The following is a 27,282-nucleotide window of genomic DNA, read 5'->3' on the forward strand; positions in this document are numbered from 1 at the left end:
CCTCCCACCTGCAGAAGGCTCTTCCCAGCTGTCACTTTGTGTCAGTGCCAAGTGCACAGAACTCCAACCTCCCCTCACAGCCCCAGCCTCCCCTCACAGCCCCAACCTCCTCTCACAGCCCCCCTCCTCCGCTGTTGTACCCCCCTGCACTCCCACTCCCCTCCCCATCACAGCCCCACCTCCCAGCAGCCGCTGATGACCGCGGTGAACCAGGACTGGAGAGAGGAGACAGGCTCCAAATGCCCAGGAAAGGGCACTGAACTACTCTTGACCACTGCATTACTTTTCCACAATCATAAAACATTTCAGCCTAGTGGGAAATCCTGTACTCAGAAGTGTTTCGCTGCATTTTAGACTTGCGGGCAATTAGGCATCAGAGAAGCTTTATTACATCCTTAGGAAAAGGAGGACGATCCAGGTAGTTGCCAGAGTGAGGAACATCAAGCCTTTCCTTCTCCCATGCTGCCACCTGGCGACAAACCCGGCTTCCAAAACACACCAAAAGACACATCCAACAGGAGCAGTTTTTTTCAGGCTCCGTGGAACACGCACTTGGTGCAGACATTAAACACCCTGCTATGGCAGCACCCAAATATTTCATTTCTAGCTGGTAGATGGGTGGCCCTGGTTGGTGCTGCACCTCCTTACCTGGCAGTGCAGAGCTCGCAGCTCACCTACAGCAGCTTCTGCCTGCAAGTGAAGTCACTGAAAGTCACCTAATTACGGGGCTAGAGGAGAGATATGTCTTTGCAAAAACAGCTTTGGAGCAATTGCTGCCTCAACACTAATAAATCCCTCCTCCTAATGACAAACTTACTGAACAACAGCAATATTGAACTCCTTTCACTCCTCAAGATCTTCACCTGTTTTCACAGCTGTTTATTTACCTCAGTAAATTTATTATCACTTTATTAACAATTCAAAAATGACACAGTCTGTAAAAGCCACAGGTCACAGAGGTGCAGGTGCAGCAGCAGGATGACAAAGAGGGCCTTCAGCAACAAGATAAGTCATTAGACAATAAAAAAACCCCTAAAACACAACTTAGCAGAAGATTGGTTGTAGTACAGAAATGGCTGAAGGTGCCCTGTCATTGTTCTCTAAACTTTCTCCACTTGGGGATGTGGTTTTATCTTGAAAGTTTGCTCAAAAAGCTTTTTTATTTACAATGGACCCTTCATGTACAGGTGTTGCAGAGACACAAGAAGGAGTTAACAATTACCAGTTTCTACAGTTGGAAATGTTGGAAAATATCCAAAGTTAATGAAACATTAACCAGCTACTAAAGAACTTACCAAAGAGAAAAAAGGTCAGGAAAAAAGATTTGTACTTTCGCAGTTCCTCTCTTTACTGATCATTATGACACAGTCAGACCAGCCACAAACCAGCAAACACAAAACCAGTGGTGGATTTGCTGGGTGCTCCTGGAGTTTTCAGAAGGAAATGTCAGAACTCTCTTCTTGACTTGTCTCTTATTTGACCACCAAAAGGAAAACCAGTTCTCAGCAGACATGAAAGAATTTCTAAACTGACTTTCCCTTCACAAAGTTTTAGGAAAAAAGAGTTTGTGCTTGGTTGTTTTTAACCATCCCCGTTGTCTGCTATGGCTGAAACAAGACTCTCCCTTTCAGGCTTGGTTTCTTCAGGGTCAGCACCAACTTCTTGCACAGGAACAGTTGTTTGAGCCCCTTTCTCCTCCATGGACCTCAAAGCCTGACCACGCTGTTAAAGCTTTGAGACACATCAGAGGAAAACACAGAATATGAACAGTCAGGTTTTAGCAGCTTTTATCAGCAATTCCTGCTCCTTCCACTACTACCACACAGACCTGGGCTTATTCCTTAAGGCCAAGAGACACTGCTGGGCCCCTCTCAAATCACACTTCAACACATTCCCCACAAAGAGAAAGCAAGGACACACATACTCACCTCAGACTCCTGCACCGCTGCAAAGGAAAGCAAATAGTCCCATCAACAAGCAGGAAGGGCAACTTCCTACTAATGCCCTTTCCTACCCACGCTGTGCCAGGCAGGGGGGCAGCACTGAGGGTCACTCTGGGCACAGGCACAGCCCCATGGGAGGCCCCTCACACCGGTGAACTGTGACACAGACACACTGCAGCTGCCTCACAGCCTCCTCTGACTGGCTGCTCAGTTTTCAGCTGAACATCCAAGACCCTTCTTCAGAGTAATGGTACAAAACTACCCCTGCACAGTCACATTCTTTGTACTTACATGGCACACGACTTCTCATTTTCCTTCGAAGCCGTTGACAGGTTTCCATGAAGGCAGCTGCAGCAGTCAACAGCACCATAACACAGACAAGGATTGCTGTGAATATGAGTAGGTCCTGCTTCTTACGTCTGATGTGAGGAAAGAAATAATTGTGATGATACAACCTGCCAGCAGACCCTGCTCTGGAACTGCTGCCCTGGTTTTAACATCACACCTCCACAGCCAGCACCATTCCCAAGACTCTTGCTGACTTGCTGGCTAATCCAGCTGGCACCTGACTCTTACCTCTTTGCTTCAATGCCTCTAACTGCAAAAGGATTCTCCTCAGAAGCAAACTCTCACCTCTTCTACTCTAGCTAAGGGATGTGCCAGCTGAAACCTGGCTACCAGGAGGCTGCTGCTCTCCATGGCTGCAGATCCAGCTCTGCTAGACCTGCCCAAGGGGCTCCTCTGCACTGACAAGTTCAGATTAGAGCCTGAAACCTGTCATAGTAAGGAGTCTATAAAGACAGGAGTTGAGTTATTCCCAGTGAAGAGTGAGACACAGGAAAAGGATTCCACACTTGCTGCCTTACTGCAAGGAGGACACTGCTGTTTGGAACACACCCAAATGCAGAGCCAGCTGTTAGAGAACAGCCACTCACCCACAAGGAGTCACAGCTGCTTACCTGGGCCATTGTGTGCAGGCCACAGACATGTTGGCTGAAGAGAAGGTGCCAGGAGGACAGACTTCACACACGTGGTCCTTGGTGGCTGTACCTAGAAGGAAGAAGCCCCCAGAATTTCCCCCTCAGCCTCTGCCTACGGCAGAGACCCTTCCCCACACACAACAGCTCACACCCTTCTGCCTTTGCACACCACCAAAAAGCACAAAGTGCTCTTGGCCACAGCACATCACACTCCAAAGACATTCCCTAGGGAAGCTCTGCTGCTGGTGGCACTGATGCCCTGCTGGCTTACCCCATTCTTTGACCATAGTGCCAGGCACACAGACAGTGTAGGGCTGGCACACTGCACAGACTTCAGGCCCAGGGGAGCTGCAGAAGTGCCCTGGCCGACAGCCACATGCTGCACTCTTCGTGTAGGTACACGCTGCTGCTGTCACCGGGTTGGCCCCTGAGAGAAATCCACACACACAGAGCCACGGCGTTGACATGGGGAAACACAACCCAAAGCAAACAACAACATTTGGCCTTGTCCTGATGCGCTGCTGAAGAGCACCAGAGCTCTGGATGTGTACATCCTACAGACTCTGCTGATTGTTACGGCCACTCCGGAGGCTCCCAAGGAAGGGACAGGGCCCGGCACTGGGTGAGGGCTCAGTGCTGGCTGCAGAGGATGCCCTGGGGTGACGCTCACAGCCATGGGCTGCCTGGTTCTTGTCAGGGCACAGTGGGCACGGCAGCAGTGGCGGGTCCCCATGGCCACTGTCCACTGAGGTGGGTCACCTCATAGCCACTGCCCATGGCCACTGGCATAGGTCACCCGATGGCCCCTGAGGCAGAGGGAGCCACCCCAAGCTGAGGTGCTGAGCAGACTGCAGACAGAGCACGCACAGCAGGCAGAGCAGGCAGGGAAGACAGGGCAGACAGCCTGGTACATACCCACAGCACACGTGGGGCAGCATTCGGAGCCATTGCGGTACTCGCCCATCTCACAGCCCACAGCGTCCGAGCGCTCCAGCTGCGTGATCAGCACCATGGTGAGGACCTCGGGGCAACACAAGGACCAAGTTATCCCTCGAGAACCAGGTTCTGCCTCCGGGCCACAGAGCCTGTTCCCTCATGGCCACCGAGGCGATTCCCTCATGGCCCCACTCACCAGACAGATGGGGCCCTGCCCAAGCTGCTGCCGCCATCTCAGAGGCCTCCCCACAGCCCGCGGCTGCTGCCACATGTGGGACAGGCTGGGATGGGCTCTGGCCCCACCTGATGCCCAAGAGAAAGGAACTGACTTGCAGGAAGGGCAGGGCAGGGCACCTGTGCCTCCAGTCCTCTCAGGGGGCCCGTAACGGTCACACCATTCCCTGCTCTCCTGGCCCGCTACAGCAGGGAAGGCTTTGGCAGGGCCTAGGCCCAAAGGCAGGAAAATACTGAAACTGCGGCAAAGCAACCCCTCCAAACCTGGCAAAGCCCTCAAACAAACCTTCTGGCAAACAAGACAGCCTCTCAAATCATGGAACAAACCCCCAAATCCTGGCATACCAAACCCTCAAAGCCCACTTCAGGGGCCACCTTTGTCTCTATCCACAAAATCCTGCTCACACACACACACCCCCAGGACTAACCAGCAAACACCCCATGGCTGAAGGAAGATGTCAGGGAGGCCTCACTGGCACTACCTGACCCAAAACCAAGTGCCCCAGCCCACCGGGACTGCTCACAGCTCCTTCTGTCCTCCCAGCACTGCCACTGCTTCACCCAGTTGTGCTCAGACCCCCCAGCAGATGTTTGGGTTACCAAAAGCACAGGCAGCAATGAAACCCAGCTGTTACCAGGATTATTCAAACCCTCCTTGGTGGGCCCACTCTCCTCTGACAAAGGACAACTGCTGCTCATGTGACAGGAAGGTCTGAGTTTGCCTCTTCTTGCCCTGGGATGGGTTTGACGAGTCCAAATTCGTTGGTATTGGAGAGAAGGGTTCTCATTAGTAAAAACTTTATTCAAAAACACAGTGGTCACATAGGATATTAACTTTCTTTATTAAAACTTATATGCGCCATGCTGTGCACAATTCCTTTTCTCAGCAATATATTCTTTACTCCTAAAAAGGAAAAATCTTTTCAAATACATTTAGAAACTCTGTTATGTATGAGTTATGTGGAGTGATTAAAATGGAAAAACCCACACTTTTTCCCAACAACAAGCAATAAAGGAATAATCAGTGTGTACCAAGTGTCGGCTGTCCACAGGGGAAGGAAAGATGACAGTCATTCATGCAGATGTAGAAAAAATGTACAGTCCTTGGTTGTTTTTAACCATCCCCGTTGTCTGCCATGGGTCAAACAAGACTCTCCGATTCAGGCTTGGTTTCTTCAGGGTCAGCACCAACTTCTTGCACAGGAACAGTTGTTTGAGCCCCTTTCTCCTCCACGGACCTCAAAGCCTGACCACGCTGTTCATGCTTTAGGACATGTCAGAGGAAAACACAGAATATGAACAGTCAGGTTTTAGCAGCTTTTATCAGCAATTCCCGCTCCTTCCACTACTACCACACAGACCTGGGCTTATTCCTTAAGGCCAAGAGACACTGCTGGGCCCCTCTCAAATCACACTTCAACACATTCCTCACAAAGAGAAAGCAAGGACACACATACTCACCTCAGACTCCTGCACCGCTGCAAAGAAAGCAAATAGTCCCATCAACAAGCAGGAAGGGCAACTACCTACTAATGCCCTTTCCTACCCACGCTGTGCCAGGCAGGGGGGCAGCACTGAGGGTCACTCTGGGCACAGGTACAGCCCCATGGGAGGCCCCTCACACCGGTGAACTGTGACACAGACACACTGCAGCTGCCTCACAGCCTCCTCTGACTGGCTGCTCAGTTTTCAGCTGAACATCCAAGACCCTTCTTCAGAGTAATGGTACAAAACTACCCCTGCACAGTCACACTCTTTGTACTTACATGGCACACGACTTCTCATTTTCCTCCTCTGACAGGTATGTGTGATGGCAGCTACAACAGCCACCACGATCACAACAGAGACAAGGATTGCTATGACTGCTGGCTCAGGTAGAGCTGGGGAAGGGTCCCGCTCCTTAAGTCTGATGTGAGGAAAGAAATAATTGTGATGATACAACCTGCCAGCAGACCCTGCTCTGGAACTGCTGCCCTGGTTTTAACATCACACCTCCACAGCCAGCACCATTCCCAAGGCTCTTGCTGACTTGCTGGCTAATCCAGCTGGCACCTGACTCTTACCTCTTTGCTTCAATGCCTCTAACTGCAAAAGGATTCTCCTCAGAAGCAAACTCTCACCTCTTCTACTCTAGCTAAGGGATGTGCCAGCTGAAACCTGGCTACCAGGAGGCTGCTGCTCTCCATGGCTGCAGATCCAGCTCTGCTAGACCTGCCCAAGAGGCTCCCCTGCACTGACAAGTTCAGATTAGAGCCTGAAACCTGTCATAGTAAGGAGTCTATAAAGACAGGAGTTAAGCTGTTCCCAACAAAGAGTGGGACACAGGAAAAGGATTCCACACTTGCTGCCTTACTGCAAGGAGGACACTGCTGTTTGGAACACACCCAAATGCAGAGCCAGCTGTTAGAGAACAGCCACTCACCCACAAGGAGTCACAGCTGCTTACCTGGGCCATTGTGTGCAGGCCACAGACATGTTGGTTGAAGAGAAGGTGCCAGGAGGACAGACTTCACACACATGGTCCTTGGTGGCTGTACCTAGAAGGAAGAAGCCCCCAGGATTTCCCCCTCAGCCTCTGCCTAAGGACAGTTCAGTTCAGCATGGCCTTTGGAAGTGACCCAGCCATTACTGCAGAGACCCTTCCCCACACACAACAGCTCACACCCTTCTGCCTTTGCACACCACCAAAAAGCACAAAGTGCTCTTGGCCACAGCACACCACACTCCAAAGGCATTCCCTAGGGAAGCTCTGCTGCTGGTGGCACTGATGCCCTGCTGGCTTACCCCATTCTTTGACCATAGTGCCAGGCACACAGACAGTGTAGGGCTGGCACAGCTCACAGCCTTCAGGCCCAGGGGAGCTGCAGAAGTGCCCTGGCCGACAGCCACACACCGTGTTCTTCGTGTAGGTACACGCTGCTGCTGTCACCAGGTTGGCCCCTGAGAGAAATCCACACACACAGAGCCACGGCAAAAGACAACATTTAGCCTTGTCCTGATGCACTGCTGAAGAGCCACCCCAAGCTGAGGTGGTGAGCAGAGAGAGCAGGCAGTGCACACAGAGCAGACAGAGCAGGCAGGGAAGACAGGGCAGGCAGGGCAGGCACCCCGGTACGTACCCACACCACACGTGGGACAGCACTCGGTGCCATTGCGGTACTCGCCCATCTCACAGCCCGTGGTGTCCGAGTGCTCCAGCTGTGTGACCAGCACCATGGTGAGGACCTTGGGGCAACACAAGGACCAGGTTATACCTCAAGAACCAGGTTTTGCCTCCAGGCCACCGAGGCTGTTCCCTCATGGCCCCACTCACCAGACAGATGGGGCCCTGCCCAAGCTGCTGCCGCCATCTCAGAGGCCTCCCCGCGGCCCGCGGCTGCTGCCACATGTGGGACAGGGTGGGATGGGCTCTGGCCCCACCTGATGCCCAAGAGAAAGGAACTGACTTGCAGGAAGGGCAGGGCAGGGCACCTGTGCCTCCAGTCCTCTCAGGGGGCCCGTAACGGTCACACCATTCCCTGCTCTCCTGGCCCGCTACAGCAGGGAAGGCTTTGGCAGGGCCTAGGCCCAAAGGCAGAAAAATACCTCAAACTGCGGCAAAGCAACCCCTCCAAACCTGGCAAACCCCTCAAACAAACCTCCTGGCAAACAAGACACCCTCCCAATTCATGGAACAAACCCCCAAATCCTGGCATACCAAACCATCAAAGCCCACTTCAGGGGCCACCTTTGTCTCTATCCACAAAATCCTGCTCACACACACACACCCCCAGGACTAACCAGCAAACACCCCATGGCTGAAGGAAGATGTCAGGGAGGCCTCACTGGCACTACCTGACCCAAAACCAAGCGCCCCAGCCCACCGGGACTGCTCACAGCTCCTTCTGTCCTCCCAGCACTGCCACTGCTTCACCCAGTTGTGCTCAGACCCCCCAGCAGATGTTTGGGTTACCAAAAGCACAGGCAGCAATGAAACCCAGCTATTGCCAGGATTATTCAAACCCTCCTTGGTGGGCCCACGCTCCTCTGACAAAGGACAACTGCTGCTCATGTGACAGGAAGGTCTGAGTTTGCCTCTTCTTGCCCTGGCACGGGTTTGACGAGTCCAAATTCGTTGGTATTGGAGAGAAGGGGTTCTCATTAGTAAAAACTTTATTCAAAAACACAGTGGTCACATAGGATATTAACTTTCTTTATTAAAACTTATATGCGCCATGCTGTGCCCAATTCCTTTTCCCAGCTAAAAAACAAAAGTGTGGACAAAATGCTTTTGAAAACTCTGTTATGTATGAAGCAAGCTTAAAAGGGAAAAAAAAGCCATTTCCCCCCCCAAAAAAAAAAATAATAGAATAGAATATTCCCCCAACAATAGAATAATTCATATGTACCATGTGTCAGCTGTCCATGGGGGAAGAAAAAGGGAACTGCAGGCATTCCACACACCCCATTGCTCCGGGAAGGGGATGGAAAAGGGAAGAGATTTCCAGCCGCTCATGACACTCCCTTGATCACTCAGCTTGTACAGGACTTGATGTTTCACAAGATGCCACTGGGATATTTCATGACCTCCTTTGCAAACTTGCCTTTTCATTTCCAACCTGACTTTTCCTTCACAGAGTTTCAGAAAAAAAGAGTTTGTGCTTGGTTGTTTTTAACCATCCCCATTGTCTGCTATGGCTGAAACAAGACTCTCCCTTTCAGGCTTGGTTTCTTCAGGGTCAGCACCAACTTCTTGCACAGGAACAGTTGTTTGAGCCCCTTTCTCCTCCACGGACCTCAAAGCCTGACCACGCTGTTCATGCTTTAGGACATGTCAGAGGAAAACACAGAATATGAACAATCAGGTTTTAGCAGCTTTTATCAACAATTCCTGCTCCTTCCACTACTACCACACAGACCTGGGCTTATTCCTTAAGGCCAAGAGACACTGCTGGGCCCCTCTCAAATCACACTTCCACACATTCCCCACAAAGAGAAAGCAAGGACACACATACTCACCTCAGACTCCTGCACCGCTGCAAAGGAAAGCAAATAGTCCCATCAACAAGCAGGAAGGGCAACTACCTACTAATGCCCTTTCCTACCCACGCTGTGCCAGGCAGGGGGGCAGCACTGAGGGTCACTCTGGGCACAGGTACAGCCCCATGGGAGGCCCCTCACACCGGTGAACTGTGACACAGACACACTGCAGCTGCCTCACAGCCTCCTCTGACTGGCTGCTCAGTTTTCAGCTGAACATCCAAGACCCTTCTTCAGAGTAATGGTACAAAACTACCCCTGCACAGTCACACTCTTTGTACTTACGTGGCGCGTAACTTTTCCTTTTCCTCCTTTGCCAGTTATATGCGAGAGCAGCTGCACCAGCCACCACAATCACAACAACAAGGACAACGATTGCTATGATTGCTGGGTAAGAGTCCTGCTCCTTAAGTCTGATGTGAGGAAAGAAATAATTGTGATGATACAACCTGCCAGCAGACCCTGCTCTGGAACTGCTGCCCTGGTTTTAACATCACACCTCCACAGCCAGCACCATTCCCAAGACTCTTGCTGACTTGCTGGCTAATCCAGCGGGCACCTGACTCTTACCTCTTTGCTTCAATGCCTCTAACTGCAAAAGGATTCTCCTCAGAAGCAAACTCTCACCTCTTCTACTCTAGCTAAGGGATGTGCCAGCTGAAACCTGGCTACCAGGAGGCTGCTGCTCTCCATGGCTGCAGATCCAGCTCTGCTAGACCTGCCCAAGGGGCTCCCCTGCACTGACAAGTTCAGATTAGAGCCTGAAACCTGTCATAGTAAGGAGTCTATAAAGACAGGAGTTAAGCTGTTCCCAACAAAGAGTGGGACTCAGGAAAAGGATTCCACACTTGCTGCCTTACTGCAAGGAGGACACTGCTGTTTGGAACACACCCAAATGCAGAGCCAGCTGTTAGAGAACAGCCACTCACCCACAAGGAGTCACAGCTGCTTACCTGGGCCATTGTGTGCAGGCCACAGACATGTTGGCTGTGGAAGTGGTGCCAGGAGGACAGACTTCACACACGTGGTCCTTGGTGGCTGTACCTAGAAGGAAGAAGCCCCCAGGATTTCCCCCTCAGCCTCTGCCTAAGGACAGTTCAGTTCAGCACGGCCTTTGGAAGTGACCCAGCCATTACTGCAGAGACCCTTCCCCACACACAACAGCTCACACCCTTCTGCCTTTGCACACCACCAAAAAGCACAAAGTGCTCTTGGCCACAGCACACCACACTCCAAAGGCATTCCCTAGGGAAGCTCTGCTGCTGGTGGCACTGATGCCCTGCTGGCTTACCCCATTCTTTGACCATAGTGCCAGGCACACAGACAGTGTAGGGTTGGCACAGCTCACAGCCTTCAGGCCCAGGGGAGCTGCAGAAGTGCCCTGGCCGACAACCACACACCGTGTTCTTCGTGTAGGTACACGCTGCTGCTGTCACCAGGTTGGCCCCTGAGAGAAATCCACACACACAGAGCCACGGCGTTGACACGGGGAAACACAACCCAAAGCAAACGACAACATTTGGCCTTGTCCTGATGCACTGCTGAAGAGCACCAGAGCTCTGGATGTGGAAAGAGGCCCTGTTCCTCACTGAGGCAGCACCTTGGCTCACATTTACATCTGTCATAAATGTTGCACAGCAAAAGCAAAATACTCCCAGCTCAGATGTTTTTGAATTAGCTGTCATAGTGAAGTTCTTCCAGGCCTACCTTATCCCAGTACTCTAAGACACCTCACTATAATCTAGAGAGGCTATAATCTAAGAGAAAGGCTGCAGATCAAACTTCCAGTGGTGCCAGCTGAAGCTCCCTGTCAGTTTTTCCCTTCCATCCCACCGCTCACAGCACTCCCATGTCTGCAGAGTGACATGAGCCTGATTTGTCAGTCACACTGACTGATTTGTCAAGCAAATGAGGCAAGAAAGGAGAAGGGAGAATGTATCCATGGAAAGGCATGAAAAATCCATTTAAACTGGTTCTTGAGCATCCTCCTTACCTTCATCACACAGTTTGCATGTCCTGCAGCGTGTTAAACCATTGGGGTGATCTGTGTAGGTCCCCTCCACACAAGGTACGCACGTTGTGCTGGATCTGGCAGTGCAGTGCTTGAAAACCCGCCATCCTAAAAACCATAAACCATCCCCAAAGAAGCAGCTCCATTAGCAAAGCTCACGTGGCCAGGGAGCGACACTGGCACCCAACCACACCTAGATATTGCAGACGAACTATCAAGGACCTCAGAAATATCCTAAGAGCGAGGACATAACCCAAAACAGAAACTGGGGCACAAAACGAAGGTCCTTGGAAACTGTGACTTTACCAACCACCCCAGCAGAGATTATTGATTGTTACGGCCACTCCGGAGGCTCCCAAGGAAGGGACAGGGCCCGGCACTGGATGAGGGCTCAGTGCTGGCTGCAGAGGATGCCCTGGGGTGATGCTCACAGCCATGGGCTGCCTGGTTCTTGTCAGGGCACAGCGGGCACAGCAGCGGTGGCGGGTCCCCATGGCCACTGACCACTGAGGTGGGTCACCTCATAGCCACTGCCTGTTGAGGTGGGTGCCCATGGCCACAGAGGTGGGGCAGGTCATGGCCAGTGCCCACTGATGTAGGTCAGTCCGTGGTCCCTGAGGCAGAGGGAGCCACCCCAAGCCGAGGTGCTGAGCAGGCAGGGCAGGCAGGGCGGGCAGGGCGGGCAGCCCGGTACGTACCCGCAGCACACATGGGGCAGCACTCGGTGCCATTGGGGTACTCGCCCGGCTCACAGCCCGTGGTGTCCGAGCGCTCCAGCTGCGCGATCAGCACCATGGCGAGGACCTCGGGGCAACACAAGGATATCCCCGGTTACCCCCCGAGCACCGGGGCCGCCCGGACGGTGTGAGACGGCTCCCTCGGGGTCACCCCCGGCCCGCGGGCGGTTCCCGGCGGGTGTCCCCGACCCCTCACCAGCCTCATGGTGTCCCGGGCGGGATCCCGATCCCGATCCCGCAGCCGCCACCGCCGGGGCCCCGCGGCCGCTGCCCCATGCGGGACGGGACCCGTCCCCGAAGGCTGCCCGGAGAAATCGAAAGCGAAAGGTCGGCATGAAGCGAGCGGAAGAGGAGAAGCCGCCGCCCCCTCGTGCCGCCCATGACGGTGGCATCGCGGGTACCGCAGGGAGAGAGCTGGACCGAAAGTCAGTAAAATACCTCAAACTGCGACAAAACCTGCAGCAAGCCCCTCAAATCGTGGCAAACCAACCCCTGAAAACCTGGCACAAGCACTTCAAAAGCTGGCAAACAAACCCAGCCCTCAAAGCCTGGAGCAAACACCTCAAATCCTGGCACAAGCACTTCAAAAGCTGGCAAACAAACCCAGCCCTCAAAGCCTGGAGCAAACCCCTCAAATCCTGGCACGCAAACCTCTTAAAACCTGGAACAAACCCCTCAAATCCTGGCACACAACCCCCCTAAAACCTGGAACAAACCCCTCGAGTTGTGGTTCAAACCCCTCAAATCTTGGCAAACCAACCCCTCAAATCCTGACCCACAAACGCCTCAAATCCTGACCCACAGACCCCTCGAAACCTGGAGCAAACTGCTCTGGTCGTGGTACAAACCCCTCAAACCCCGGAAAACCAACCCCTCAAACCCCGAAACGAGCCCCTCAAATCGTGGCAAACAACCCCTCAAAACCCAGCTTAGGGGGCTCATTGTGAGAAACTGGTGTGGAAGGAGGGAGGATGCAGGTCGGTGCCTGCAGACCTGCTGGGCAGGTGCCAGGCCCTCCTGCTCAGGTGAGGGGTTTGGGTGGGCAGGAGGGGCCCTGACCAGGGAAATGCTCAGCAGGACTCAGCTGAGGGAATCTGGGTGCCAGGAGCACTTCTTACTCCTTGGGGTGAGGGGAGACTCACGAGAATACAGAGTAGACACGAATGGGAGTTCCTTGAGCTTCACAAAAATAACCATTTCTTCAGAAGGCTGACATTAACCTTTCCCAGGGGTGCGAGTAGCTGCACATCCCTCAGAGGGACAGAACCACACACAGCTTGCACACAAATGCATTTTATTGCTCTCTGCACACACAGAGACGCATACACAGTATGCACGTGAGCCATAGGGCAGTCCCAGCACTGGGAGAAACACCATCCACCAGGAATTCAACTACTCAATACAGATAAAAATCATTATTATAATGAAAATGCTAAAAAAGCATAGCTTACACCCAGAATGTATAACATTGACAAATCAAGTCTGTTACTTACTACCTTTTCTTTAACATAAAGCAGGAACATACTCTTTTTCTAAATTGAAAAAAGCATCAAAGAGTAGAAATATTCCACATAGTTTCCTAACTCCTGGTCATCCCTCCCACTGGATATACAGAACAATGAAAGGGCCATGGGGGAGAAATCCAAACTAAAACCAAACCCGTTTTTGACGCTGCACAATTGATAAGCAAACAGTGGGAAATGGACTTTAACCAAGTCTGCATGGAGCAAAGGGAATAAATTTCTCCTCTGGAGTGAGTGAGCCAACCCGAGTCACTCGTCAAGCCAGAGCAAAGCTGGTGGCTGTTACAGGGAATATTAGAGAACATCTCCTGCAGCAATTGCTGTCCATCACAAATGTAACATTTACAAACACCCTCCTTCATTCTGAAGATGTTGCCCCTGCCTGGGCAGCACTGCAGCAGTGCCTACACAGCTTCCACACCAAACAGAACACCACAACTTTTGCCAAAGGATCCCAAAAACGTCAAAAGTATGGCATTCTTTCACACATAAATGAAATACAGGGGGAAATAAAATTCCCTACAGCAGAGAGGATCAGAGCTGGACTATCTGATGCAGTCAGATCCTTCCTCTGGACTGTCACAGGTCCCTGCAGTGAGGACTCCCCGACTACCAGGGCCTCCAGAGAGGGCAGGTGTCCTTTGGAGACACTTGTTTCAGGGGGCTGGCATTCCCAGGGCAGCAGGAGAGCTCTGGAGCAGCCGACTGGCTCTTCTGGAAATGGCTTAAAAGTTTGGTCTGGGTTTCAGTTCGGACTTTATGGAGAGAGAGGAAGTGGAAAGCTTCTTGCAAGCACCTGGAATAGCCCTCTCTGAAGTCAAACTGGGAGCTTTTATGGAAGGATCCTGCAGCTAGAGAAGGGAAGAAGAGAGGGAGAGGGAAGAAAGAATAGTTTAAGCAGTTGTTCATGTCTCGGTATTAATACAACTGTCACAGATTTGCAGTACGATGGAGAACGAAACAAAATTCAATTCTCACTCTTCATCTGCAGCTGGCTCTGCTGCTTCAGGTAGTTGACAGTCATCTCCAGGATGTCGGCTTTCTCCAGCTTGGAGTTGGGCTGGTGCCTCTGGAACTCCTTCTCCAGGAGCAGTTTCAGCTGCTCGATGCTGCTGTTAATCCGGTCCCGGCGCATTTTCTCCACCACCGGCTTCCTCAGCTGTAAAAAGCAAAGGAAAAGACACCTGTTATTAAAGGATCCTCTGTCTGTCACCCCTCAGGGCTGTTTGGTGCCCATCCCTGCTCCTAAGCCGTGTGGGGCAGGTTCTCAGCTGGTGTCAATGCTCCGAGATCGCTGCCAGGCTGTGCTGGGACTTACTTTGTTTTTCTCCTTTGGTGTCAGCAGGTTGTCGGGCTCCAAGAAAACGTTGCTGGGAGCCATCTGTCCTGAGAAGGGAAGGGAGCCCTCAGAGTGGAATCCAGGAGAAACGTGCTGCTGGAAGCTGCCTCTGCCTGGTATTTATCCTGCCCAAGCTCAGGGCGAGTCTGTGGGTCTGCGGCTCCGTGGCGTTTCCCACAGTCGGCAGCCAATCCGGGAGGTGGGAAGCACAATGGGAGAAGCAGCTATTCTTGCATGCTCCAGTGGCAGTGAATAGCCTGCGGATAATGACCTTCTCCCAGATGAGCAGGTGGGGAGTGTGTGCTACGTGAAAGCCTGGGATCAGAGTTACGTGTCAGGAGCTGGGAAAGAGCTGGCCTTCAATGGGAAACGCTGCTGACTAATGCCATGGATCAATAGCATTCCAGGGGCGGCCGGGGGTTCACAGGCAGGAGGAAGGAGGAGGAGGAGGAGGAGGTCAGCTGCTGATGGCGGGAAGGCTGCACTGCTCCTGGGAATGCACCGAGACACACACTGGAGCAGGGCCATGGCACATGGAGCAGGGATATGGCACATGGTGCAGGGACAAGGCACATGGTGCAGGGACAAGGCACGTGGAGCAGGGACAAGGCACACGGAGCAGGGATATGGCACATGGAGCAGGGATATGGCACATGGAGCAGGGACAAGGCACATGGAGCAGGGATATGGCACATGGAGCAGGGACAAGGCACATGGAGCAGGGACAAGGCACATGGGGCAGGGACAAGGCACATGGAGCAGGGATATGGCACATGGAGCAGGGACAAGGCACATGGAGCAGGGATATGGCACATGGAGCAGGGACAAGGCACATGGAGCAGGGACAGTTTCCACACAGAGGTGCTCAGGAGGTGTCTGCAGTGGGAAGAGCTGACAGTGTCACTGTTTGTGCCTGATAAACAGAGCCAGGGATTCCTGTTGGAAAACTTGAACCAAATCTGCCAGCAATTCATCTGCCAAGTAACGTCAGGGCTGATGTTTGGGGAGCTCTTCCTGCAGCAGTAAATGCTGCTTGTGTTGCCATTAATACACGTGTGTTCATGTGTACATCACTGCACGTGTGTGGTCACTCCTGTCTGTCAGTGTGAGCACACACACCGAGCACACAGGCACATTCTCTCCCTCTGCAGCTCATTCCTGCAGGCCCAGGTAAGGTTTAAAGGAGCTCCTCCAGGCTCTACCCTTCCAGCCCCATTGTGCTGCTCTGAATGGGCTCCTTCTCTCCCTTCAGAGCAGCAGCTGTTGAGCTCCCCGTCCTTTATGTCAAGTTGTGGGAAAGCTTTTGTGACACCATTTCACATGTTCTCCTCAAAGCCTGTGGATTATCTTTGAGCCCATGTAATGCCACCTCTGAAACCAATCCTGCTCTCTGCACGTCCCTCTTGGGGAGATTCCCTGACACAGAAACTCCAGAGCTGGAACTCATTTCTTGAGCTCGTTAATTGAGCACATGAGGAAGAAAAGTGCCAGTCCCGTGATCTGCAGGGCCACTGGCAGTTTTGCTACAGACAATTGCTGTTTTCCTCTTACTTCTCCGCTCAATTCCTGCATAATTACTACACTAACCCCATGGGAACAGTCATGCCAACTTTACCCTCCTTGCTCTTGGTAGTGGTTGTGCACTGGCGCAGTCAAGGGGTCAGTGCTCAAAATTTCCTCTCCTTTCGGATCCAAACTGACCCAGAGCCTGCAACTGAGCAGGATGAATGTGAAATAATCTTCTGTGGCCCTTTAACTATGGAGGCTGGAGGCCCCACATATTTACATTGCATGTGATAATAAAAATTACAATATTCAATGTATTATTGGGAGGTGAATGTAGCAAAATCTCCCTTGGATGGTAAATCCGTTGAGGCTCCTACTCCCTCACTCTGTGTCAGAAACAAATTTTAAAGCATCTGAAATAAAAACCTATACTTTTTATTTTCTCTTTTGTTTCACAATCTGTGAGGGGAAAAATTAGACCATCTTGGAAGAGCTACTCAACTTAGATGCTCAATTACCCAAAATAGATGCTGTGCTTTGGTTGGAAATCCTAAAGAAAGTGATAAAAAAAATTCCTCCCTATTATAAAGTTTGCAGAATACATGGACTTTGCACTAAGGAGAACGAATTTGGACTTACACACCTCCTACTGCGGTTCCAAACACACACAGTACTGCACAGAAAACTCATTAGGATCCCAAAATACTGGATCTGGATGTTTGAAATAGGGCATCAGCAATCAGCCTTCCCCCAGAATCCCTGCCAGATGTTATCCCTTGAGGAAGACTTAAAGATGCTGCTGCTTTCCCAAGTCCCTCAAAGATGCTCCCTGCTCCCAGTGCTTCCTGGGCCGTGCTGCCCAGATGGCCTTTTGGGAGCAGGGTTTCCCACTGAACACAAAGCAGAGCCAAGCACCGTTGCTAATGTGGTTTGTAGTCGGGCACACTTCCTTTGTGACAGGAGGGACTGTGGTTAGGGAATGGTGTGGGAAACTCTGGAGTACACTAACTTCCACAGCCCTATGTTAGTAAGTCACTTGGAGAGGTGAAAGGCTTGGGAGCAGGGACAGAGGTGAACTGGGAATGGGAAAGACAAAATATAGGGTGTTTAGTTCGTGCTGAGTCCTACAGTCCTGGAGTCGAAAATAAAACGGGTCCAATCCCAAGCTGGGATTGGCCATTCCCATGGCCAACAGAGCATTGGGGCTCCAAGATTTGCCCTGCAGCTTTTGTACCTCCGGAGCTATTTCCTGATCTCTGTAAACTCGTAAATACAAACTACACCTACACCTACAGCAGACTTGCCAAAACCCAGCCAGCAAAATTTGAGGCTGAATTTTCTCCTGCCAAATACCAAAACCAGACCCAGGTCTGACCCATTTCTTTCATCCAAGCAACACAGAGTAGTTCAGGAGTATTAATGAAAAGAAGAGCCTCCCCCTAGTATTGCTGGGATGAAACCTGGTCTAATTTTCTTAAAAGCCAAGCCCAGCTCCCTTAGCTCCATCTGGGTCCCTCATGGTCCATAGGAATCACCTTGTTTGCCAGGATATATTGAACAAATCAAAGGGATTGAAGAAGCAAACAGGGGATGTGGCTCAGAAGCCTCAGAGCAGACCTAAACCACCTCAGCCTTTGGCCTGAGTGCTGGATGGGCAAGATTCTGCTCTGCAGCTCCCTTCCATGGCACTTCTTTCCTGCCCTTCCCTGCATTTCCTTTTGACACTTCCCTGTCATTTCCTCCTAACCCTTCCCTGCTTTTCCTCCTCACCCTTCCCTGCATTCCCTCCCACCCCTTCCCTGCTCCTCGCCCGGTGCAATTTCCGCCCGCCTGCACATCTTCCTTCCCTTTTTTCCTTTTCCTCGGGGTTTGCTTTCCCTCCGCGCATGTTTTATAATCTGATTTTTCGATCTGTCACTCCTCTCCCCCCTGGCTGTCACAGGCAGATGTGCTTTGGGGACAGGGGTGTCTCCCAGCCCGGGGGACGCGGTGAGTGTGGAGTTCCCTCCAGTTTCCCACACTGCTCTCCCATTCAGGGCATTCAGGAGGAGGATAAAGGAAGTGTGCCATGCTACAAGCTGAATTAGAAATGGTGTTTGACTTCCCTTTGTGCTCCACAGAAACCTTGCTCTGGGCACACCATCTGCATAGCCCTCACCGTGGAGAAAACCATTGATCAAGGCCTGTCAGCCCAGCTGGGGGAACTTGGGAAAGTAATTCCTTGTGCCACTTCAGTTCTTTGGGGCTTAACATCTGGCTGGAGGGGGAGGCGACAGTTGATGGTTTAACAGTCGTGCTTCCTTTCAAGTTTGGGATGCTGTTTTGATCCCCGATAAGCCTTTCTGAAATCCTGATTTTAATAACATGGAAAGCATCCAGAAGAGTGGGAATAATGCACTGGCTTTGCATTTTCAAAGTGCTTTACAAATACCAGCTAATGAATTCTCAGCGACCTCCTCGGCGAGATGAGGATGTATTATTAGCAATGTTTTACAAAGGCAGGAAAATGAGGCAGAGAGGAGAAAACCAAGGTTTCAGGCTTTCAAGCAGCCTGCAGGTCACGGGGCTTCTCAAGTGGCTGTTTGAGACATCTGGTTTGCAAAGGTGCTCAGCACCCACTTTTGTTTTAATTAGCTTTGGATCTCTGAGAGGAGCCAGCTCCCTTGTTTGTTGGGAGAATTTGGGATACCAGCCTGGACCACACTCACAGCCACACACCACCTAGATAAACAGACACCAAAGTTCTTTGCCCCCAAGTTCAGCAGTGGGGTTCGAAAATGTTATTTAGTATAATTTCTTTAAGCCCATGAAATGGCTGGAGAGGAAGATGCTCTCAAATCCCTGAGCAGGAAATACTTAATGATGTGTTCAACGGAAAATAACTTCATCTCTCTAGAGAGTAAACAAAGTTTTAATTTCTTTGTGCTCCTGCAGACCTCCCAAAGCCAGAGCTGTCCTTGGTCAGGACAGTCTGTCTGTCAGCACCATGGAATTCTGCTCCCAGCAGTTGTGGTTATCCTGGGCTGGGACCTCCCTGGAGGAGGGGATGCAGTGTGCCCGGAATTACAAGGCCTCCTGAGTTTATAGAGGAATCTGACAGCACGCCTTGCCCTGGGGATGGTGATGAGGGCACCCAGCCCTGCCCTGTGAGCACCAGGGCCTGGCAGCTCCTGCGTGTGCCCCTCTGCCAGTCCCCTGCCTGGCTCAGAACCAGCTTTCCTGCCTCCTGAAACACAGGGCAGGTGCCTGCTTTTATCAGACACCATCTCTTCATTCTGCTGCCAGCTGAGCATGGCAAAGGTGCTCCTCAGGCCTCCCAGACCCACCTGCCTGGCAGGGCAGGACCTGCCACGAGCCCCAGGACACTGTCCCCAGACACGGGTCCATTGTGCTCCGCAGGCAGGGACTGACAGGAGCTTACAGCCCAAAACTCACCCCAAAACTCAGGCTGAGCTCAAGGGAAGGGGAGAAATCCACTGAGGCATAAGGGAGAGTCAGGTTCAGGTCCCAAACCTCAATCAGGGACAATCAGAGGGGCTCAGGGGACACCCGGGAAGCCTGTGCCTGTTATCTCCCCCACCCAAACGCTGCCCTGGCTGGAGTCTGAGTGATTAAATATCTGCCACATGCAGAAGGGATTAATTGCTGCCCCTGCACGGGGAGAGGTGCTGCCCTCCCCTCTGGTACAGACACACCATTCCCATCCTGTCAATGACAGCAAGTGGTTGCTGGGGCCAGACCTCAGGAGCCACATTCCGGGTTCTCAACCTGCTCCGCTGAAATATCCTCCCTGCAGGATACCTGCTCCCTGCCAACAGCTTGGCAGCACTGTTTGCTCAGTCTTGTGACTTTTATCAGGAGGCTCAAAATACTTATGGCCTTCAGCAGGACTTCATGTCCAAGCCTCATAATTGTATAAAGACCAAAAATTAACGATGTCGGTCCAAAGCCTAAATACTCAATAAAATAATCAAAATGTAAGTAAACCCTCTCCCATCAAAATCCTTTTATTTTTATTAGAAACATCAAATGTTTTTGTTAAATTCCTATGACACTCAGCCCATTTCTTGGTTCCTCAAAGCCCAGATTTGACATTTGAAAGGCTGGCAGCAGTGCCAGACACCCGGAGATGCAGAGCCCATTGTAAGAGCTGAATGCCACCGTCTTCCAAAAATCCCACCCAAAACAATGCGGGAAGTGCATGAACCCAGCAGCTTCTGTTTGCTCCCTGCACGGCATTGTCAGGGCCAGGCTGTGTCCTCCCTGGCCAGGGCACAGGAGGTGACTGATGGGGAATTCCGGGGCACTTTGGGCAGCGTGTGCTCCCGGTCAGCTCGGGATCTGAGGTGCTTGAGAGAAACCTCAGCCCCATCTGGCAGCACGTGTGAGATCCCTGCTGGGTGCCAGCCCTGCTCCTGAGGTGGGGAATGGTGCCATTCCCAAAGCCATCCCCGGCTCAGCCCCGGGGCCAGGCGGGAGGGCAGGATATACCCCGCGGTTGTTTTATCCGGGGCCGGAGGAGGAGGGTGGTAAACACCGAACGTGGTGGCTCCCGCCAAGCCTGCTCCCGGGGCAATGTGTTCCTTTGAGCCATAATTGATTCCTGCCATCAGGCACCAGCCTGCTCTCCCCCAGGGTCAGCGCTTTCCCACATCCAACCCCATTATCCCACAGACCATGCCTTTTGTACAACACACTCCAGCTATTCATGTGCAAAGCAGCTGTAATCTCCAGACCTTTCAGAGTCAATATACCAGGAAATAATAAATCCCTCTTGTGCACTCTTGAATATGCCGAGAGGTGACTTGTGGGAATTTCAGCTGGGCAGAAAAATAATAAATTCTCCTTAATTTTTAATTATTTGTGATACTCACTGTAGAAGGACTATGTCATTGGTGCATGACTGTTTGGGGGTCACCACACAAGCAGCTATAGAAATTGCTTTTACCTCTAATAACCCTAAAAATGCAGATCAAATTGTCTCAGATGTTTCTTAATGATCAAAGTCCTCCTTCCCTCACCCATGCACCTGGGAACGGCAGCATATTAAATATTCTGGATCTGAAGAAAAACTAATTAAAAAAGGTTAAATCTGTGAAGAATGTACTTTACAGTACTAAGACCCCTTTTTGAGGGGGGTTCTGATGTCTAAAGGAGGCAAGATAATGCCATGCTAATGACATTTAATGGAATATTTTACACAATGGGTGCAATAACAACATAACCTTTTCCCCTGGAAGGGCAGATTTCCCTGCACTCCCACTCTGTTGGTTCACACACAGAGTTATGCTTGTCTTGTGGGAACAGAAGCCAATCCTGAATAGCAAGTTTTACATGATAATTTCTTTATATATTGCCTTCCAGGCAAACAATTTTTAAATTACTCAGTGTGTAGAATGTCACGTCACTGAAGGACCCTGAGCAGACCATGGGAGGCAGGGTTGTGTACACAGGGGGGCTGGAAAGGGATCTTCATCTGAGACACCAAAGAAAGCACTGGCCCCTAAATTAAAAACTATCAGAGGATCATTAGGGGTCACTCAAATAGAGAGAACCCTGTCTTTTCACACCTTAGCCAAGAACCTCCACAGAGCCAGTTGGAAGAGCATGAGGATGAGGAGGGGGTGTGGTAATACTGCAGGGATTTGTGCTGCTGAAATCCAGGAGTCTTAGACATTAGGACAGGTCCACCCAGCAGTGACATACAGACCCAATAGTTTCTCAGGCATTCAAAGATATCAGTTCCCACTCAGGTGTGTGTGCCTGGGACCCTGGCAGGTGTTCTCTTTGCTGCTGTTCCCCCTCAGTGCTGCTGCCACCAGCACATTATCCTTCAAGTGAGATCAGAGCTGGCTTGATCCTAACAACCCTTCCATTTCCCTGGGGAAACGAGCCTTCTCAGCCAACAGGAGGGGAGAAAAGAAACTCCTCTGCAAGACAGGGAGAAGGGGCCACCTGAGCACTTCCAGAGCCAAGGAGCAGAGCCCAGCCCTGCTCCTCCTCTTCGTTCCCAGAGGTGCCCAGCACTGTCCCCAGGGGATGCCAGAAAAGCACAAGGGCCACTTCAGCCCTGTCCCTGCCTCCCACCACAGACACAGGGCAGCTCCCAATTCCAACTGGGCTCTGTGAAAAAGTTCTCCCATGTCCCAGGAGAGCAAACTGAGGGACAGTGGAGCAAACCAGCAGCCCTGGGACAGCTCGTGCTGCAGCTCAGCTCGCGTTCCTGCAGCCACCCCTGCGTGTGACCCACTGTCCCTGCCCCTTGGCCCTTGCCATCCCTTTCTCCTGGTACACACAGAGCTTGGAGAAGCCCCTGGATGGAGAAACAGGCGCGTTTCAGCCTTCCTGGGTGAAAAAGCCACGGAGTTCATGGTGCCCCGACAGCAGCAGCTCCACAAAGGAGTCATTAGCGCCGGGCTGTGTGGGTTTGGATTTCTCTGCCTTTCCCATACTCTTCCCCCATTGATAACACTTCTTGCTGGGACAATAGAAGTGTGCCTTGCAACTACTCCCGACATTAGTGACGGTGCTTGAGCCTGAATGATTTAAAGGGAAAGAATCCAACTCCCAAAAGACCATCTGGCTATCAGTTCTAACACAGCAATAAAGGTCAGGGCTGCTTCTCAGGAGTTGGGAAAAAGATGGGGTTTGACACTGAAGAGTCTCTTCAGCCAGCTTGGTCCATGCCTACCTGTCAGCTCCTGCCTGCAAGGCCATCATTTCTCCCTTGCTAGGGAAAGGATAACACGGGATACCAGCTCCTGGAGGAAGGCCAGCCAAAGAGCACAGGAAAACAGGCAACACCTCATTAGAGCTGGCAGGAGCTGGGCCATGGTCTCTGAGCTGTGTCTTATTTTGTATCATAATCCTTTGACTGCTTCAAAGTGTTCATGAGATGTCTTGTCTCCTGGCTTTCCCACCACACAGGGAATAAAGGGCTCCAAGGACAACATCTGCCCTTCACAAAGCCCTGAGCCCATTCAGGTCAGCACAATGAATCCCTGGCTCTTCCAGTGACACCTCCCTCCTTTCTGTCAACTGCCCACTGCCCTCGGGCTTCACTTCAGGATTTCCAAGTAAGAAACTCTTTGGCTTTCTCACCTCCCTGCACACTTCCCTGCTCCCTTTCCCTGCCCAGATGCTCGGCCACGCTCCGTGCACAGTGGAGTGCCGGGAGCAGGAGGAGCAGGAGGAGCAGGAGGAGCAGGAGGAGCAGGAGGAGCACACGCCTCTGCCTGGGGCTGGACCCACAGATGGCAGGTGCAGCACAGCTTTTCCCAGGTAGGTTCTGGGTTATTTTCAGTGCTGCCTCAAGGACTGTATCCAGGCAGAGATTTTTCTCATAAGACAAAATCAGAACTGACCTCCAGTGCCCTCACAGCTTCATTCTTTCCCTTGCCTTTGTCACAAAAGAAATGTTTGCTTAACTCATACCGACATCTCCATGCCAATGCAAGCAAGCAGCTCTGTTCCCATTTTCCACATTAGAAAATGGAGTGGGAATGACACAGTAAGGTTTACACAGGGAGGCAGAGACTGGTCTCTGAGATCTGATGTTCAGCACTGCAGCAGGTCCAAGGGCAGAACAGAGCACACCAGGAACCTCAGGCAAGAAGCACAGCTGACCTCCTTGCTGAGGGCCAAAGATGGGCCTCAGCTCCTAAATCCCATTCATGACACACCTCTGGTTTCCAAAGACTTCCCAGGATTACAGGTTGAACCTGGTGCTATTCCTCAGCCCATTTAACCATCATCCCTATAAATGTCTGTATGAAAGAGAGAGAGGAGGAAAGGGAAAAGCAAGAGCTATGGGGTGACTGGGCATGGCCCAGCCCTGCTGGGAGGGGTGGGCTTCCTTACTGGGGGCACTGGGAACACTCACAGAGCCCGCTGTGTTAAGGGGATGAGCAAAACTGAGGTTACTATTCCCACTGCTTCCCATTCCCTAGTTATTCATCCCATCCATCCAACACCCCTCCACCCTGACTGTCACTTCTCCACAGCATTAAAAATGTGCTGCAAACAAACCCAGGGCTCCACACTGGTCACACTTTGGGTCACCCACTGACGTGCAGTGGCTGTATGGACACACCTCCCACACACACTCCTGCTGGGGAGGGCAGGGATGTCCTTGGTGATGTTGATTTTTATCCCTACCAGGGCTCCTCGTGGCCTTTTCCCGCCTTGCCCCGAAAGCGTGCCTCCTCCACGCCACCCCTGCTCCCGGCACATGCGGGGCCTCGGGAATGCCATTGATCCCAGACAACCAGCTGGAGGGTCGGTGCTTTCCCAGCTCCCCACGCCCCACACTCCACCAGCAGCGTGGGCAGAAGGTTATTCTCCCCGGGGCATTGGCGGCCAATGGACCGTGCACTAATGGATGCTTCCCCCATTGTCCCGCTGCCCGCCGGGATTGGCTGCGGGGCTGTGGGAAACACCGGCGATCCCGACACTCACGTATCTGCCCCGGCACCCCGGCTATAAATACAGCACTCGGGAGCTGCCAGAGCATCCCCTCGTGCTCGGCACGGCAGCTGAGAGGGGTCTGTGCCCAGCTGAGAGCGCCCGGGATGGCTCCCAGCAACACCCTCATGATCCACGTGGAGGAGAAACTGCTGCCAAAGGAAAAGAACAAAGTAAGTGGAGCCCTTGAGAGGACTGGAAAGGCTGGCTTGCCCCTAGCAAGTAAATATGACGTGAGAAAAGGTGGGATAGGAGGGAGAAAGTGGTCTGGGGGAAGGCAAATAGGTTAAAGAGAGATAAAGGAGACTATACTGATTTTTAAAAATTAAATGGAGTAGGGAATGGGTAGGCAGCATCTCACAGCTCTTCCACCAGATGAAAGCATCTTTGAACACGTGTGTCAGGGCATGGGGGGGAAATCGGGTCAGGCTCCACAGAATCCCTAAGGATGTGCTCCCTCTCTCCCAGCTGAGGAAGCCGGTGGTGGAGAAAATGCGCCGGGACCGGATTAACAGCAGCATCGAGCAGCTGAAACTGCTCCTGGAGAAGGAGTTCCAGAGGCACCAGCCCAACTCCAAGCTGGAGAAAGCCGACATCCTGGAGGTGGCTGTGAGCTACCTGAAGCAGCAGAGCCAGCTGCAGGAGCAAAGTGAGTGCAGAGTGGGTACCACGCCTGACCCTGCTCCCCAGGGCTGGGACACCCCAGCTCCAGGCACACGAGCAAGGCTCAGGGACTCCTGAAAGAAATTCACTGCTCAAATCACCACTGTCCCATGTTTTGGTCATGATCTTAACCCACTGCATTTGCTTCTTTCCTTCTCTTCCAGCATTCGCCCCCAAGAGCCCCGAGCAGGACTTTAACAGCGGGTACCTGCGGTGCCTCAAGGAGGCCATGCACTTTCTGTCCTACTACGAGCCCAAGAAGGACACCCAGGTCCAGCTCATCAAGCACTTCTGCAAAGCCCAGCTGGGCTCAGACCCCTCGTACTCCCTGGCCCTGCGCAGCTCCCCCCTGTCTCCCTGTGTGCTCCCCAGAAAACAGCCTGCCCAGAAGAGCCTGCCTGCTGCTCCCACCATCTGGAGGCCCTGGTAGACCTGCTGAACTCTGTTCCCGTGTTTTGCTACAAAAACTAGAGGGACCTGTGGTTTATTAGTTCCTCTTTAAAGTAGGAAACGTTGCTTTCCAAAGGCGGGAGGGGGTGGTTATTGTTTTTCTGTCACCAGAAATGAGGGTCGCTGGGTGGTTTCCCTTCATAGTGAAGGACTGTGGGTGTATCTTGCAGCAAATTTGTTGCTTTTATTGGTGGCTCCTGGCCAAAGACAGGACCAAGTTCTGTGGTGATCTCAGAGAGCAAATGCCCTTCAGGTTCCATCAGAGGCTGCTGAGCCCGTGGCTGGCAGTGGGAATCCTTGTGCTGACTCCCCGGGTCACTGGTTCAAGTGCTCCATTGTCTCTTGGTAATGTACTGACCTTCCTCAAGAAGGAGCCCTTTGGAGAATGTATTTTGTATCATAAAGAGAGGACTGAGCCTTTACCTTTTGAGTGAAAGATGTTATTAAGAAATGCTGATTCTTCTGAAGCTCCTCTGCTATTTTTAGTGTCCTCACAGAGTTGTGCTGATCACAGATAGCTCTGGGGAAAATTCTCTTCCTGTCACTTTGTGCTGCTCTCAGTTGAGGGATAATTGATGCCTTTTGTAAAGGAAAATACCTGAGCTATACCTTAAGGAGAAGGGGGAGGAAGGGAAGCAATAAGTACTTTGTAATCATTCACTGAACATGATAAGGAGCTTAAAAAGCTTTTATAAAGTTATGATGTATTCATCCTGTGTGATGTCCAACTTGTGTGTCTTCACTGTACAATACAATAAAAATTGTTTTAGTCATTAATCCTTTGGTTTGAAATGATTCAAAAGGCTCATCCTGCTGGACTGGGTGCCTGCACACCCCTGCAGTGGGGAAGCCATCAGGAGGTGTCACAGTGCTGAGCCCTTCACTCCAGGACATACTTTATATCTGCGAAATTCCTTTGGCAGAGCAGGATTTCAGATCCTGTAAAGCAGCAACCTCTGGGAAAATTATCAAAAATCAAAATGGAGGTGAAACCAAAGTGAGATGCTGAGAGGTGTTAACCTTTCAGACTTATAACAGCAGCCCATTCAGCCTTAAACAAACCCCTAATTTCACAGCCACTTCACTTCCCCCATTAATTTGCCCACCAAGCTGAGCTCAGCCTTGTGCTTTCTGCCCATTTATGAGGGAGCTTCAGGGAAATCTCCCAATAACTTCCAAAGAGTTTGGCACTTGCCTCTGCTTGGGGATCTTGCCCTCTTTGAACCACCTGCACTGGGGTGAACCAGTTTGTGTTGCCTTTTAATTTTATGACACAAATTCTGCTAGGCAATAAAAAAATTGCTGCCTCTACTGAAGTGAAATGTGCCCACATCTGGCTGGAAGTCTCCATAATTAGATAGCAGAGACTGAAAAGCATTTCCTCTGCTAAGTTGTTTCCTTTTATTTTCCCTTCTCTTCAAAGTAGAACAGATCTGCACAAATAATCAGTTCACAAAGCCACTCTCTAACCACAGGAA

General features: G+C 51.7%; 5 protein-coding genes across 12 annotated transcripts; 1 reads left to right on the forward strand and 4 right to left on the reverse strand.

The window, feature by feature from the left end:
- Window positions 1-892: 892 nt before the first annotated feature.
- Window positions 893-4,753, reverse strand: LOC135425775 (tumor necrosis factor receptor superfamily member 5-like). 5 transcript variants are annotated; one of them, XM_064678385.1, is made up of 7 exons: window positions 4,056-4,753; window positions 3,839-3,944; window positions 3,195-3,350; window positions 2,903-2,993; window positions 2,235-2,362; window positions 1,929-1,945; window positions 1,648-1,731 (listed from the first exon to the last, which is right to left on the reverse strand). In XM_064678385.1, exons 1-7 carry the CDS (start codon window positions 4,434-4,436, stop codon window positions 1,726-1,728), a joined length of 885 nt encoding a protein of 294 aa, XP_064534455.1. In that variant the 5' UTR covers window positions 4,437-4,753; the 3' UTR covers window positions 1,648-1,725. The 5 variants fall into 5 exon arrangements, with proteins under 5 accessions (XP_064534459.1, XP_064534454.1, XP_064534456.1 ...); XM_064678389.1 differs by lacking the exon at window positions 1,929-1,945 and having other exon boundaries at window positions 893-1,731; window positions 4,522-4,753; XM_064678384.1 differs by lacking the exon at window positions 1,929-1,945 and having other exon boundaries at window positions 893-1,731.
- A 158-nt stretch (window positions 4,754-4,911) lies between these two features.
- On the reverse strand, window positions 4,912-8,234 carry LOC135425777 (tumor necrosis factor receptor superfamily member 1B-like). 4 transcript variants are annotated; one of them, XM_064678391.1, is made up of 7 exons: window positions 8,046-8,234; window positions 7,213-7,318; window positions 6,878-7,033; window positions 6,540-6,630; window positions 5,860-5,999; window positions 5,555-5,571; window positions 4,912-5,357 (listed from the first exon to the last, which is right to left on the reverse strand). In XM_064678391.1, the coding sequence occupies exons 1-7, from the start codon at window positions 8,232-8,234 to the stop codon at window positions 5,235-5,237; spliced, it is 822 nt and encodes a 273-aa protein (XP_064534461.1). In that variant the 3' UTR covers window positions 4,912-5,234. The 4 variants fall into 4 exon arrangements, with proteins under 4 accessions (XP_064534461.1, XP_064534463.1, XP_064534462.1 ...); XM_064678393.1 differs by lacking the exon at window positions 8,046-8,234 and adding an exon at window positions 7,874-8,021; XM_064678392.1 differs by lacking the exon at window positions 8,046-8,234 and adding an exon at window positions 7,407-7,722.
- Window positions 8,235-8,269: 35 nt separating this feature from the next.
- Window positions 8,270-12,267, reverse strand: TNFRSF14 (TNF receptor superfamily member 14). The gene is given in 9 exon segments (XM_064678383.1): window positions 8,270-8,894; window positions 9,092-9,108; window positions 9,398-9,525; window positions 10,066-10,156; window positions 10,404-10,559; window positions 11,106-11,231; window positions 11,822-11,927; window positions 12,057-12,164; window positions 12,166-12,267. Coding segments are annotated over 9 exon segments (969 nt in total). The 5' UTR covers window positions 12,253-12,267; the 3' UTR covers window positions 8,270-8,744.
- Window positions 12,268-13,137: 870 nt separating this feature from the next.
- LOC135425778 (transcription factor HES-5-like) lies at window positions 13,138-14,824 on the reverse strand. Its single transcript, XM_064678395.1, has 3 exons — window positions 14,702-14,824; window positions 14,362-14,542; window positions 13,138-14,234 (listed from the first exon to the last, which is right to left on the reverse strand). The coding sequence occupies exons 1-3, from the start codon at window positions 14,762-14,764 to the stop codon at window positions 13,993-13,995; spliced, it is 486 nt and encodes a 161-aa protein (XP_064534465.1). The 5' UTR covers window positions 14,765-14,824; the 3' UTR covers window positions 13,138-13,992.
- Window positions 14,825-23,452: 8,628 nt separating this feature from the next.
- Window positions 23,453-26,581, forward strand: LOC135425776 (transcription factor HES-5-like). The gene is made up of 3 exons (XM_064678390.1): window positions 23,453-24,864; window positions 25,160-25,340; window positions 25,519-26,581. Exons 1-3 carry the CDS (start codon window positions 24,475-24,477, stop codon window positions 25,782-25,784), a joined length of 837 nt encoding a protein of 278 aa, XP_064534460.1. The 5' UTR covers window positions 23,453-24,474; the 3' UTR covers window positions 25,785-26,581.
- The last annotated feature ends 701 nt before the right edge of the window (window positions 26,582-27,282 follow it).

This window comes from Pseudopipra pipra, chromosome 22 (genome assembly GCF_036250125.1).
Source record: "Pseudopipra pipra isolate bDixPip1 chromosome 22, bDixPip1.hap1, whole genome shotgun sequence".
In the NCBI taxonomy this organism is placed as follows: domain Eukaryota; kingdom Metazoa; phylum Chordata; class Aves; order Passeriformes; family Pipridae; genus Pseudopipra; species Pseudopipra pipra.